We start from the raw sequence: 16,228 nt of genomic DNA on the forward strand, positions 1-16,228 counted from the left end.
GGGGCAGTAATCGGTTTCTGTCTCCGGAACAACAGGAGCTAAAGAAGAGCGCTCGCAACGTCATGTGATGACGTTTCACGTGTAACGTCAGAGGAAGTTATTCCAGTAAATTCGCGTTAACTAACAAGTTAAAATCATAGAAGCTTTATCCACTCGAACGTTAAAAACAGAGCAGTTTTTAAATCAAAACGTCAACATTTTCGCCACCAGCATGATGATGATGATGGACGAGGACCAGCCCAGGACATTGTAAGTGCTGCTGTAGTTTAGTCGGCCACTTTACGAAGCCAAACTCGTGTTTAAACACGTTTAGTAAAGCGCCACACAGGTCGCAAGCGCAGCACGCCAAACTTAGTTAATCAGCTCAAGAACACAAGTACGTTGATGACTCTTTATGTTATAAATGAAGTGTGATATGAGCGTCCAAGCTTTCAGTCCCTACAGCATAAGCCGGCTAGACAAACACCAAACTGGGGCAGCGGAACCGAGCCTAGCAGGGGTAGCGGTTAAGAAATACAGTGTTTCCCTTAATCTTACTCTATTTTATCCAGCTGTGTCCAAATGGATGTACTGATCTGTCCACATTATGACTAATTATCGTGCAGAAGAGGCTTTTGCTAACACACAAGTTCCGTTTGTAGCGCTAGGTTTCCGTTACCCAATAAGCTAACTACAAAAAAGGCGCTTAAATGTTATTATATCCCCTTAGGGCCCTTATCACACTGTCCTCTAATGTAAAATCTTTAATCAGACGGACTGGCTGTTTACTATGCGTGGTTTCTGTAATAAAAAGAGCTTTTGGATCATGTTAGCTGTTCGCTCTTGTGCGCTGAAAACGTGGCAGAAATGAAACCTCGCGGAATGTGCTGCTAGCGTGAGAGATGGAGGAAAAACGCGACGCATTGACCGTGTTTCTCAGTTTGCTGTGCTCTTCTGTGCTTTAGGTATGTCGGGAACCTCTCCAGGGACGTTACGGAGGCCCTCATTCTGCAAGTGTTCTCCCAGATTGGCCCCTGCAAGAGCTGTAAAATGATAATTGATGTGAGTTGAAAAAACATCCGAAATCCTGGGATTCCACTGTCATGGAAAACCGGATAATATTTTAAAGTGGTGTTTTTCTGGCCTGGAAAAGTCATGCAAGTTAGTAGAATCTCAAACGCCATGGAAATGGCTGTAGTTGATAAATATCTTTAGCTGTGTTCATGTCTAGTTATTGCTCTTGTGTAGATTAAAATTTCATTGCAAATGCATTTGCATTTCAGTTAACAAATTGGTCTATGATCAAAACGACTGACCACTGCTTAAAAATGATTAACTGATTAAAAAGAGTGGGAAGCCTATAACTTTACAAGATCAGTGTTTGACCCAGTTCATTTTATGTTTTTCAGACGGCTGGAAATGACCCATACTGCTTTGTGGAGTTCTATGAGAACAGACATGCTGCTGCAGCTTTGGCTGCCATGAACGGCAGGAAGATCTTAGGAAAGGTAAAATATTGTGAACACACCCTCAAAAATAAATAAAATATGGTTTGAAATTAAGTTACACCCCCTAAATGTCTTTTCGGAGCTATGTTAATGCTACATACTAAGATGATACACTGAATATCTTTAGTTAGCACACTTGTAGTGTGTTTACAGGTAAGTTGCTTTTACCCTGTGCATCAAATCCTTTTCTTAAATCCCTCCATCTCATCAACTATTTACATGATACAAGTCAATGTACAGTGGTGGCCAAAATTATTAGAACACGAGCTAAATTGGTTTTAAGTCAGTTATTTCTATCTTTTGCTGTGGTGTGTCAGTAGGAAATAACAGTTTATGTTTCCAAACATTCATTTTGCCATTAATTTTAATAATCCAGTGAGATTGTTGTCAGACTCCTTGTGCAAACAAAAATCTCACTGGATTATTACAATTAATGGCAAAATGAATGTTTGGAATTGTAAACTAATATTTCCTACAACACACCACAGCAAAGGATTTATAATAATTTTGGCCACCACTGTATAGTGACCAAGGATTTACTGTTTATGCTGTTTTTTTTTAACAAAATATTGTTTTATCTTTGTGGCATATTGCTGCTTTTACAGATTGAAAAGAAAATGTAAAAAGCAAGTAAAAATAGATGTTCATTGTACATATTTATACTGTTAGCTTATGGCTTTAATGTGCTAATATAACTGAGAATACTAGTTATATTGGTATTATTCAGAAAGTGCTTGCAACACACCAGAATCCTTTACTGGTCCACTGGAGTGCCTAATTACTCTTTCATGTTTCAAACTCCCTAAAGCATGTGAGCATTTTTTATTTTATTTTATTTTTTTGAGTCATCTTTTGGGTACAAGTTGACCATTTTTATCTTTTGATCCTCCCCTCCATGTATGTCAACATCTGGCTTTGCTTTTTCATCGTCTACACCTGTACCAGGCCTTCAAATTTAGCAAAGCCTTGGCGAAAATATATTCAGTGCAAATATTTTATCCTCAACAGGTAATGAAGGACCATTTGAGGAGTAATACAAGTTGATAATGTCACTTCTTTGTAAGTCTGCTATTTAGACTCTCTTACTATGTAGAAAATTATACCAGAGTTTTTTTTTTTTAATAGTCCCTTTTTATGTTTTTTTGAACCTGAGTGGCAACCAGGGTTTCTATTTTGTCAGATTATTTCTTCTGCGTTTGGAGGCTCGCCATATTATGCAGCTAAGTAAGATGCAGATGATGTTTTATGTCGGTGTCTTAATCTGCTCGTCTTTTCTTTGCTTTCTCTCTTAGGATATGAAAGTTAACTGGGCCTCAATGCCAGGCAGTCAAAAGAAAGACACAAGCAGTAAGTGTCCTCTTCATCCAGCATGTGCATGGTGTGTTATACTGGCATATATAAAAGCCTGTGTGGTCAAACTGTAAAGCATGAATCATTTTCTCTTTTGCTTCAAGGTTTATGAAATATCTAACCGTTTCCCTTCAAACCATTATTGTAGATCATTTCCATGTTTTCGTTGGTGACCTGAGCCCAGAAATCTCAACAGATGATGTCAGAGCAGCCTTTGCTCCGTTTGGAAAGATATCGTAAGTGGAATATTGTGTAATTCAAGTGCTATTTAAACCTCATCTCTGCTGGATTTCCTTATTAACATTCATGTATTTCGTTTAGTGATGCCCGTGTGGTAAAGGATCTGGCCACAGGCAAATCTAAAGGATATGGTTTCATCTCCTTTATTAATAAATGGGTAAGTTTTTCATGTTAAGTGCCATGATGGCAAAGTTATACTCTTTTTGCAGCAGGATAACATGAATATAACTTTTTTGTGTCTTTACAACTTTTTTTGTTATTGATCAGTTTGATTGGTTTTGTTGCCACTGATAGGATGCAGAAAGTGCCATTCAGCAAATGAATGGCCAGTGGCTGGGAGGCAGACAGATCAGAACAAACTGGGCCACAAGGAAGCCATCAGCTCCTAAACCAAACAATGAAGGTAAGTCGGTCTAAACTATATAATTTGACAGTTTCTTTGGTGTCTAATTTTTTTGGATTCTATTATGGAACTGTTTTTTCTTTTTATTCATGTGCATTTGTGTTATATTACTATAAAATATTCTCTCATTTTAATCTCAAGCATCCAGCAGCAAACACTTGTCCTATGAGGAGGTCCTGAACCAGTCGAGTCCTAGTAACTGCACCGTGTATTGTGGTGGCATTGCTTCTGGCCTTTCAGGTTTGTACAAATATCTAAATATTATGATTGTCCATATGTTGTGAAAATAATATGATCTTATCCACCTTGTTTTCTCCTAGCGGGCACAGCCATTTGTAATTTTAATGTGCCTGGCTTCCGGTCTCATCTGCGTCCAGCTTTTTCTTTTCTTCTTGTTTTTTTTTTTTTTTTTTTTAGCTGTACAGAACAGCTCATTCGTTACTTGATGTCGCAAACTGGTGTGTTTTACCGTATTTTTATGCATTATCTTAATTATGAACACAATGGTTTGCAGAGCAAACAGTTTTACCATTTACTGCTCTTTGTTGTTATTCTCGCCTACGGTAGCTTATGGGGAAATGGCTTACTTCTGCATTGGAAAAATAAGGTGGATAAGACCTTGTTGAATTTTAAAACAGGTTTGCACATCCTGTTAGTAAATGAACAAATGTCATTAAATTAAAAGGCTTTTAAGCAGAGCTAGATGAAATGTTTCAAAATATTGATATTTTATGATATTTGAATGTGTTTTTCTCATCCACTGTAGATCAGCTGATGAGACAGACTTTCTCTCCATTCGGGCAGATAATGGAGATCAGGGTTTTCCCAGAGAAAGGCTACTCATTTGTGAGGTATGTAATTCTGCTTCTTTACGACGTTAAGGTATAGTTCACCCAAAAATGAAAGTTCTGTCATTTAATTACTTGCCCTCATGTCATTCCAAACCTGTAAGACCTTCTTTCATCTTCAGAACATAAATTAAGATATTTTTGATGAAATCCGAGAGCTTTCTGATGCTGCATAGACAGCAACGCACATTCATGACACGTTCAAGGCCCAGAAAGGCAGTAAGGACATGTTACAATAGTCCATGTGACATCAGTGATTAAACCTTAATTTTATCAAGCTACAAGAATACTTTTTGTGTGCAAAGAAAACAAAAATAACTTTATTCAACAATTTCTTCTCTTCGTGTCAATCTTCAACACGCGTTCGCAGCAGTACCACAATGCATGTGTGTACATTCCTTTGCTTGCAAACAAGGCGTAGCGCATCTGGGTTGTATGTCAGAATGCCAGCTTCTGCAGTAGAGACACCACATACGTTTGTGGTACAGTCGTGAATGTGGGAAGGCAAGAGAAGAAATTGTGCACAAAGAAAAAATGACTTTATTCAACAAAGTATTCTCGTAGGTTTGTAAATTTGCGGTTGAACCACTGATGTCACATGGACTATTTTTAACAGTGTCCTTACTATCTTTCTGGGTCTACGCAGGGTCAGAAAGCTCTCTGGTTTCATTAAAAATATTTTTGAAATTTGTGTTTCGAAGATGAACAAAAGCCTTACGGGTTTAAAAGACATAAGGGTGAGTAATTAAAGACGGAATATTCATTTTTGGGTGAACTGTCTCTTTAAATCAATCACCTATACATTTACTTATTTATTTTTATTATTATTATTTTTTTTTTTAAAAAGGTTCGACTCTCATGAGGGTGCTGCCCATGCCATAGTGTCCGTAAATGGGACCTGCATTGAGGGCCACACTGTGAAGTGTTACTGGGGCAAAGAAACAGCTGATATGAGATCAATGCAACAGATGCAAATGCCCCAGGTACCCCTTCATCTTGACCTCTCAGAAATATGCATTTCCTCTCTGCCCTATTGCGAACTGAAGTATTACAATTTGTCTTTTTCCACGACAGAATAAACCCACCTATGCGGCCCAGCCTTACGGACAGTGGGGTCAGTCATACGGCAACGGTCAGCAGATGGGTCAGTATATGCCCAACGGCTGGCAGATGCCCACTTACGGCGTCTATGGGCAGGCCTGGAATCAGCAGGGATATAAATAAGTACAGATGTGGCTGACTAATCCTTCAGTCCAATCATTAAACCCCACTTCAGTGTGGCATCTGCCCAATGGGACTCACCATCACACCAGTTCAGGGGTTGTTGAAAGGGCTGCATTTAGCCCACTGTACATTATACTCAGACCATTAACTCGGAAGGAATCCTGTCTTTTGTCTCTCTTTTTTGTTTTTAGGCCCCAAGATTTTTTTTGTTGTCAGATTTTCTTTTATAAAGTACTGCATTTTGGGGACTTTAATTGTCTAGTTTTGCAACAGATGGAATGTCTTTTCAATGTGTTGAATCTGCAGGCTCAATTTAGCTCACACCTCGAACGGTGTAGAAAGTTTGAGGTCTAATAATACTGCACTCTTTGTATGGAGTTCTTGTCTCTAAACCTGATTTGTTCACGAATATCTTTCAGTTTTGTTTTGTCAGTACAACTATGCTTTACGTTTCACTTTTACAAGAAAGGTTTCAAAAATTGAGACGTGCGATCGCGTTAATCGAATATAAAATATTTTATCTCGTGACGCCTAGTGATAAAGGTATTCTGCATATATATCATTCTGTGGCCTTGAATACTTGAGGTTTCAGGAACTTCATGATAAAGTTTTGGACAATTACTAAAGCTTTTAACAAGTTGTATTAACACAGAGATGCAGAAAACATGCTTCCTTTTTTGTTCAATTTAAATGTTAGACTATTCATTTTGTAACATGGAATCGTTGGCTCAATTTTTAAGACGTTTTGTTTCATGTTTTTACAATCATGTTTGCTCGGATCAGTTGAGGGTGTGACAGCTCAGCGGCGGTAATAGCAGTGCTGTGGCATCTTTGTAAAGATTTTTGTAATTCTGTGTAAAATGAGGTTGTGAATTATTTCTTTAAATCTTGTAAATTCAGGGTTTGTTGAACATCTGTAATGTAACGTTGCATGGACATTCTGAGCTCTGTTCTTGTTACAATCTCTTGTAAAAATCCATAAAAAGCGTGTTCATTAGAGTTACTGAGATGCGATTTTTCAATGTTTCTCCCATTCTTCTACTTCAAGAGTCACTGTTAAATTTGCAAGCCAAAGACATTGACAAAAATGAAGCAAGATCTTGCATGCTTCCATCTTTCGGTATTGAGATGGTGATTCTAATGTCAGTGTTTGGTGTAATATGGAAAGGTGAAGAAATGCAAGATACTTCTGGGTTTCAGCCACACGCTCTCGAGTTGCTCACACGGCCAAATTCTTTACTGGGCACTGGTGTTATTTTTTTTTCTTACTGGGCCCCAACACTGAGTCATGATAAAGTAGATCAAATTGAAAGTAATGAGCAACAGTTTTTTTTCTCCTTTTTTCTTTTGTCATGTAAATTTATCAACATAGTTATTTAATGTATCGTTTTTCTATCTAACTGGGATTTTTTTTTTTTTTTTTTTTTTGTAAAAAGCTAGAGAGGTTTACTGTTATTTTGAAACACCCCAATTATATGCTTCCATCTAATGTTGTTCCATTTACTATATTCCATGTGTAAAAACACTTAATAATAACCATTCAAAACTACTTTGCTATCTTGTGTCTTCAGTATTTCTATACAATTGTGTGATAATTCATGATGCTTTGTGGTGAAAGATGACCGACACATCTTGGCTATGGAGGAGTGAGGTAAGATGTACTGTTTTTTGCTATTATTTAGTCAATATATAATCAAAATACATAATACGTTTTGAATAACTCAAAAATTAGGGGAAGGAAGTGTTGCAGTCATAAGACGAATGTTAAAAAAATAAAAACTATGCCATTAACATTAATTTATATCCCTTTTTAACATTCTAAAACATTAAATTCTTGACTGTTAAAAGGTTTTCTTTTTTTTATTAAACTGAAAAGTAAGATTCAACCTCGTATTTAATACAGTCTAACCAAAAATTATTCAGACACCAGATATAATTTTTTATATTTTTTTTACTAGTGGGTGCAGGACACTATAGTTATTAATTATATAGTTATATAATTAATATACTAACTATAGAAAGAGGATAGCAAAATAAAGTAAACTGACATATTATACCCAACAATTCTTCATAGAGTGGACTACCAGTAAAATTTATAAAAATTTGGGACCAAAAATTTGATTTGACACTGACCTGATCATGTTTTGTTACATACCTTTCCATCAAAGTTATCTGACATTATCAAGATGAATTTGTTCTGACAGTTTAACACTTGAGTTCTTGTCTTATTTTATTACCATTTCCTAAACTATACAATAAACTGTGGTAATGTGAGAAATGTTGAAGGTGTCTGAATAAATTGTGGTTTGACTGTATATAAAAATATAATAATTTGCTTTCCATGTGTTACATATGGCCATTTGGCACATATTAATTCTTTCTGGTACATTATGGGGGGGAAAATCCACCTTTCTTTGACAGTTGGGCTCCAGTTTGTGACAGTAATGATGCTTCATTGTCTTTAAAAAAATGCTAAATATACCCAATTCCACTGATTCTGGTTGATTTTTTTTATTCCTAACATTCTAAAAAAAATGGAGTACTATACAGTTTGTTATTCGTATGGGTCAATGGAACAGGTCATGTTTTAACACCTTGTTTAAAGCAAAACTTTAAGACTGAAGAATTCAGTCAGCCTGGACACTTCAGTTGACACTTTGCTCTCAATAAAGATCACAAAATGGCAATTTTATATTTGTAGCAATAAAAGAACTTACCATATTTTCCTGTAAGGCTTAGGAAGAAGGAAAACACGATGTACGACCTTAGTTTCTCACTATGGACATCAGTAGTGTTGCCATGTCATTTCTTATTCTCCTGCAATGAAGGGTGTACATTTATAAGTTTATCTAGCTGTACTTTACATAAGATTTTTTTTCACTAGAAAATTAAGTCTTGTTGATTTTTTAGCAATAATTGCAGAGCACATGAGCACTGGTAGTTCAATGCCTTTCTTAGTGATGCTAGCTCATGCTAAGATGCTAATGCTTTACTTTAGAAAAAAGACTCATATTGGAAGAGCAACTACCCTTATAAAATTCAGTAAAAGGTATATTGAGTAAAACTGTGTAGTGTACAGTGATCCAACTATAGAGTGCTTTCACAACATGTCATCAATCTGACATATTGGCGGCACTGAACGTAAACAATGCCTCTGAACCAAACAAAACTTGCATATTTTGCTGATTATTGCTGCTGAAAATGGTCAATTATTGTCATGTTTTGGGAGGACTACAGACTGCCAAAAGTTATAACAAATCAAGGAGAAGAGTGCAAAAAACTTTCTGAGGAACAAAATGCGTTTGTGAACCAGGATTTCCAGGCCAAGAATCTTGACAACATTCGTGTTTGTTCTTATCATTTCCAGTCAGGTAGGTGAAATATTAGGCTAATATCCTAATTAATACTGCTCGTACGTATCTGTATCACCTATTAGCTTTAGTTTGTCAAAATATTGTGCCCTTTCCTGCTTACTAAGTCCTTCTATGATTTAGCAGCTTCTACACATTTTTTCTGTGGTTTAGACAGCACAAATTAGCAGAACAACGTATTCAGTAGTACATTAACTGTGCAATCAATGCTGTTATTTACATCTGAATATCGCCAATATGGTCACGTTTCTGGGTAACTGACCAAATCATGACACAAGTGCAAACCCTCTATAGAATTTACTACAGAATTCATGTAAATTGGGCCACTGTTGACAGTCATCTAAATGTAAAACAATGGCCCAAGTGTGCTTAGCAAAAGTGGAATTACATTAACTACTTCTTACATTACATTAAAAGGAAATTTAATTAGCAAAACAATAATTTGCAGTTTACACAATGTAGTTTGCATAATATAATTCCCAAACTATGCGTGGAATGCTGTGTACTAACATTTTCGATTTAATCTTTTGAAAAAAGGCAGCCATGTTGAAACAGGACTGTGTCGTGATTTCAGTTATGATTCTTTCTGGCTTCACAGAGAATCTTTGTAGTTCAACAACTATGTATCTCATTCCTGTCTGATATACAACATCACATCTCATAGACAGTCTTTGCTGTACAGAGGAATTGCTACTGTAAGAAGACAGACAGTAAATAATTTCTTTTTAACCCTCCCTCCCTTTTTATAACTTAAAGTTAATTCGTTTCTTCGCGTAAGTACCTCCATTTTATGCGCAAGCTGTGACACCAAAGTCGGCCTCTAGATGGAAATCTCACCCAACACTTTGATGGTGTCATCCAAAATATACTTGAATGCCTCAGCATGAAAACACATTCAATGGGCAAGAGCATCATGGGAAAATAACAAACACAATCAATATTTCCTCAGTTATGTTGTGAACAAAATAAACTGTGCAATAAACATTCATTATCTGTTCACAGCCCCCATCACAAGTCAATTTGCTCTGCAGAAGGCCCTGTCTTCCTCCAATCATATTCTTGAATAGTTTGAGCTCAGAAAAGATGCAATGAGATTTGAATATCATGTAAATGTTCGATAAAGTAATTAGTGAGATGGGGCCAGTAAATGACTGAGAGAGAAAGCGAGACATCAAGGTGTCTTTGCTTTGAAACATCATTTGTCAGTCTGTCAGTGTGATTCAGAAGAATGGTAAAGTGTGTGTGTGTGTGTGTGTGTGTGTGTGTGTGTGTGTGTGTGTGTGTGTGTGTGTGTGTGTGTGTGTGTGTGTGTGTTGCTAAGAACAAGGTGTCTTTAGTGCAAGCCATCATTAGTCAGTGTGTCAGAGCAGTGGTGTGGAATAGAGGGCTGGATTGACAGTCTGATAAATGAGGGCAGCTCCTCTCTCAACAGCACTGCTAAAAACAGACAGCGAGAGAGAGAGAGAGAGAGAGAAAGAAAGAGAGAGAGGAGGAGAAAGAGAGAGAAAAAATGTCAGCAGATGAGTTACTGAGCAGATCAGAACTGACATAAATCAAATCTGTCCATGACTTGCTCCATCTTCTCTCTCTCGCTCTCCTTCTAACGTCAGCTCTAAAACTCTCAATACATCATAGCAGTCAAAAGCGAGAAAATTTATATGAGAGATCTTGACTGATCTCTTGTACTATCCAGGTAAATGAGCTGAATTCTGTGTACAGCGGATCTTGATTGCTAAATTTACAGAGAGAGAGAGCACACACACACACACACACACACACACACACACACACACACACACACACACACACACACACACACACACACACACACACACACACACACACACACAAACTTTTTCTTTTTATTCCAAAAGTAGGGGGATGTTGATGTTAGAGAGCATGAACCAGCCCTACATAACAATAAATCATCTTCTCAAACACATGTAAATGATCGGAATGAGGGCAATTAATTAGCCTACTAATATAGATGATAATATTATTATTATCAATAATAACAATAATAACTAAACAATTACAAAATTTTAATTTAATAAATATTTATATAAAATTTATATAAAATGTGACCCTGGACCACAAAACCAGTCATAAGTTGCACGGATATATTTGTAGCAATAGCCAACAATTCATTGTATGGGTCAAAATTATCGGAAAAAAAAATGCTTTACTTAAATCATTAGGATATTAAGTAAAGATCATGTTCCATGACGATATTTTGTAATTTTTTTGATTGTTAATATATCAAAACTTAATATTTGATTAATAATATGCATTGCTAAGAACTTCAATTGGACAACTTTAACAGCGATTGTCTTAATATATATATATATATATATATATATATATATATATATTTTTTAAATCTCCTTATCTACCCCTTCCGACACACACAGTTTGGTTTACGTACTTGTGGATGTCATGTGGTTTTCTCCTGCTGTAATCTGACAATGTCAACCATTTTAATTCTGTTTTAGTCTTGTGTAACCATTTCTCCAACACTCCAGATGTGTAAATGGATAAGAATATGAGTGAGCCCATTAAAGAGAGAGAGAGAGAGAGATGAAGAGGCCGTCGTATGTGTTACTGCTGTCCATGAGGCTCCTCTCCATGTAGCCGTGTGTTTGAAGACTGTATCCGCACGTGTGTGACGGCTCGCAGCAGAGGCTGACACTAAATAAACACGTTACAGTAATTAACCTTGACAGGCTCAATGCGGCCGCCAGCAGCAACTTACTCCTAATGATACAATTAATTTATAATTAAGGCACACTGTCTAACCAGAAACAGAGAAAGTGTGAATACTTGAAAACAGCCCCTCTCATTCAGAGACTACAGTCACACAGTCAGCGTTTGGATAGTCGTATTTACTACTAACAAGATGTTCAAATAGTACTCTACATAGCACAGCAGACAGCAGTGGATTGAACAGGTAACCTCATGCAAATGTTTGTCAATGACTCGACAGACGACAGTCGTGTTTTCGTTCTTACAGCAAATATCAACCAACTTTCAAAATGCTTTTTTAACTGCTGTTAGATTACATAAATACACCATCTGTTTCCCAAATGCATTTTTTCTCCATTGATTACCATTCATGTCACATCGTTGGTGTTTTTTCATATCATGTTATTTTGCCTTTATACTCAGTCATAATCTGATACCTGAATTTTGGAGGTCCCTCTGCTGGTGAAACAAAGCATTACATTGGACTGTAGGCTAATGAAGGCCATTTGTGGCCTGTGTCGTGTTTACTGTCAAATGCTATTGCACTATTAAGGCCATTTTAGGAGTCAAAGAATATCAAATGCACTTTTCCCTGACCGTTCTCTCTGCTACCCGTCACTGACCTTTCACTTAAAGCTCCAAACCCATAATTCTTACCTCTCTCACGTCCAGTTCACGGATGAGTTTTGACACTGTGAAGGCCAAGCACACTGTTCATCATATCTGTTTTATACATGTAATATTTATTGTGCAGCATAAGGATTCATTAGTAGTCTTCAGAGAAGACAGTTTTATCAGACCATATGGCACTGTCTGTAGAACACACTCATTCCATCTGTAGGATGCCTGTGAAACAAACACACACACACACACACACACACACACACACACACACACACACACACACACACACACACACACACACACGTTTGTTTTTGTGAATTGTGGGGACATTCCATAGACGTAATGGTTTTTATACTGTACAAACGATATTTGCTATCACCCTACACCTTCCCTAACCCTAAACCTAGCCCTCACAGGAGACTGTGCATATCTTTACATTCTCAAAAAAACGTATTCTGTATGATTTATAAGCCTTTTGAAAAGTGGGGACATGGGCAATGTCCTCATAAGTCACCCTCTCCTTGTAATACCTATGTCATACCCATGTTATTACACCAATTTGTGTCCTGATATGTCACAAAAACAAACACACACACATTCTGTCTAACAGATACACGGTCAGCGTCAGGTTAACACAAACCTTTACAATCTCAGCCCAGCAATGTTTTTTTTTTTTCGTTATGTTGATAAATATAACATTCACATCAGAATTACTGTATTAGTGTCTATGGTGACAAATAAACAAATGTAAAATCTATAAAGCCTGGCATGAGAATTTGCTGCAAATATTTGTCGCGAATATCATGATTTTGAATCAAAGCATGCAGGGTTATTTTGGTATTTGTACCTATTTTTAAATGATCTGTTATGCTTATATTTTCTGTTTTATTTAATTTAAAATTCATTGTAATTTTACATTTTGTAATTTATATTAGATTTAGTTTTTTTATATTATTTTCTAAATAATAATTCTAATACTTACGCTTCAAAAAACAGTCAGTTTATTTGTTTCTAAATACAGCAAAAACTGTACATTTTTTATAATTGTCACACCGTGCAGGGAGAGGAACCAGGGAAAACACAGGAAACAAAACTATAAACAAAAACACTGATTTATTTTAAGTAAACAAACAAAATCCAGGGGCAGACAGAAAACACGACGTAACGTTATCGACGGACAATAAAACTGAGAAAACAAACGACTTAAATAGGAGTGGCAAGGGGTGTAGTAAATTAACAAGACAGGTGAACCAAATCAAAGCTAATGGGAATAAACCAATAAACACAGAACTACAGGGGGAGACAAAGGGAAAAACCAACTGAAGTTCATGTGAGGGGGGAAAACACTAGGAAACACTGAACAGAAGTAGGCACAATCCTGACAATAATGTTATATATATTTTTATAATGTTATAATATATTTTAAAATGTTATTTATTCCTGTGATTTTTAGCACCATTACTCCAGTCACATGATCCTTCAGAAACCATAATAATATTTTGATGTACTGCTCAAAAAACATTTATTATTATTATTATGTTGAAAACAGCTGAGTAGAATTTTTTTTAGGTTTCTTTGATGAATAGAAAGTTCAGAAGAACAACATTTATCTGAAATAGAAATCTTTTGTAACATTATAAATGTCTTTATGATCACTTTATCATCAATTTAAAGCAGCCTGGTAAATAAAGGTATTAATTTCTATAATCTATTTCTCAAAAAAAAAAAAAAAAAAAAAACCTCATTCCAAGCTTTTGAATTGTAGTGTATAATGTTATGGAAGCTTTTTTATTTCAGATAAATGTTGATCTTTGGATCTTTCTATTCATCAATAAATGTACTCAACTGTCTTAAATTGTGATAATAATAATAATAAATGTTTCTTGAACAGCAAATCAGCATATTCGAGTAATATCTGAAGGATCATGTGACACTGAAGACTGGAGTAATGATGCTAAATATTTAGCTTTGATAACAGGAATAAATTACATTTTAAAATATATTCAAATAGAAAACCTAATTTGAATAAGTAAAAATCCTTCACAATTTAATTGTTTTTCCTACTTTGGATCAAGTAAATGCAGGCTTGGTGAGCAGAAGAGACTTCTCAAAAAAAAAAAAAAAAAAAAAAAATTCAAAAATCTAACTGAAGTAGTGTATTTCAGTTATTTGCCAAGGCAAGGCAATATTTAAAGAAATAGTTTCATTTTTATTTATCTAATAGTTAAATATTTTGTTTTAGTCATTTCCATCACCGGATTGATGAGTTCACCTGTTCATATAATCTTGTGTATAATGAAGGTCAACAGATTTGCTGAACAAGATGGAGGGATTGAGCTTAAAACTCCCCCTGGACTAGTTAATAATGAAGTTAGTAGTACATTTATAAATATAAAGGTTGAGTTGTTTCGAAAGTTTTGTCATGGCTGTTTATATACATTTGAATTATGAAATGCGACTTCACAAGTGAATTCACGTCAATTAAATGTTTATATTTCAAAAAACGAATCAGAGTAGAAATATAATTATGCAATTGTAACTTTATTATTATAAAACTTAATTGAGCGTAATTTAAGCGTCTGTATACAAATCAGTTAATTTTAAACTTGAATATTATCCACCTTTTTCTTCCCGTAAGAGTGGGCGTGGACATTTGTAAATTTTATAGGTGTGGCTTCCGGTCTTCGCCATCTAGTTATATTTAACTGTACAAAACAGCTAGTTTTACTGTTTGATATTAAAAATTGGTGTGTCTTACCATGTTATTTTAATGTATTATCTTAATTATGAGCACACTGGTTTGTAGTGCAAACAGTTTTCCGCTCATGTACATTTTACAGCATTTGAGAGATTTTTTTTTCTTTGAGAAAACTCCCAGAATGCCTTTGAAACGTATTGATTGAAGTATTGTCGAGTATAAAATAGAAAATTGGCAAGACAAAGTGCAAAGACAGCCTCTTTTCTTCATTTATGTCCACCTCCCTAAAACAGGAGTAAAGATTTTCCACAAAACAGTCACGATAAGAGGGATTGAGTTTCCGCTTAAGTACCTCAGAGACGGATCTAGTTTAGCTTCTGGTTTTCTTTACCTTTTAATACATGGAAGTTCACTTAGTCCCATTGCTCAAGAGCAGGAGACGGGGATCAGGAAAGGAAGACAGCAGAAGAGAGAGAGAGATGTCTGTATCTGTCAGCACGAGGGAGGCTAAGCTCTGACAGGTGTGTCAACCAGTCAGTCACCTGTCAGCACTACAGAGAAATGAAAGCGAGAGAGGGGACAGAGGCTGTCTGCCTTTGAGCCTGACCCATATAACTCTTACACACACACACACACACACACACACACACACACACACCTGTCCTCATACACCACCAAAGACACGCACTCTCCGTCAGAGTCCACCTATGTAGGTCAAAGGCTGCCTGGGGCTATCCCAGAATTCCCACAGATGAGGACAGAGAAGAGTGTGTCCTGTTAAATCTCTCTTGTTCCATTTCTCTTTTTTCCCCCTCAACACACTGATCAAAATTTGCATTCTGTCATCCTCACCTTGTCACAAAGCAGAAGACAAAATTTGAGAGTCTAGATGTCTTGCCAGGCAGGCTCTGCTCTGTTTATGTACTTTTTTCGTGGTGGAAAATGAGATGTGCAAATGGAGCCAAATAAACGCATCTTCTTTGACAGGCCTTTGTGCTTGAGCTCTCCCCTCCAACACCACAAGAGAGGGACTGCTGACAGTTTTATGGCTGTATAGAACCAGAAAGAGAATGATGGAGGAGGAGTGGAAGCAGGAGTTGTGCCAAAATGCTGGATGAAGCTTATGGCTCTGTCCGAACCCAAAGACAGCTGTCTTACACCAAGCCAGTTCCTCCAAAATTCTGTCATCATTTAGTCATCCTCAAGCTGTTCCAAACCTGTATGAGTTTCTTTCTTCTGCA

General features: G+C 36.3%; 1 protein-coding gene across 1 annotated transcript; it reads left to right on the top strand.

The window, feature by feature from the left end:
• Positions 1–54: 54 nt before the first annotated feature.
• On the top strand, positions 55–7,101 carry tia1l (cytotoxic granule-associated RNA binding protein 1, like). Its single transcript, XM_073839663.1, has 11 exons — positions 55–249; positions 945–1,041; positions 1,389–1,487; positions 2,780–2,834; positions 2,986–3,073; positions 3,159–3,234; positions 3,372–3,480; positions 3,622–3,720; positions 4,247–4,331; positions 5,176–5,311; positions 5,403–7,101. The coding sequence occupies exons 1-11, from the start codon at positions 212–214 to the stop codon at positions 5,550–5,552; spliced, it is 1,032 nt and encodes a 343-aa protein (XP_073695764.1). The 5' UTR covers positions 55–211; the 3' UTR covers positions 5,553–7,101.
• Positions 7,102–16,228: the final 9,127 nt, after the last annotated feature.

This window comes from Garra rufa, chromosome 5 (genome assembly GCF_049309525.1).
Source record: "Garra rufa chromosome 5, GarRuf1.0, whole genome shotgun sequence".
NCBI classification, from domain to species: Eukaryota; Metazoa; Chordata; class Actinopteri; order Cypriniformes; family Cyprinidae; genus Garra; species Garra rufa.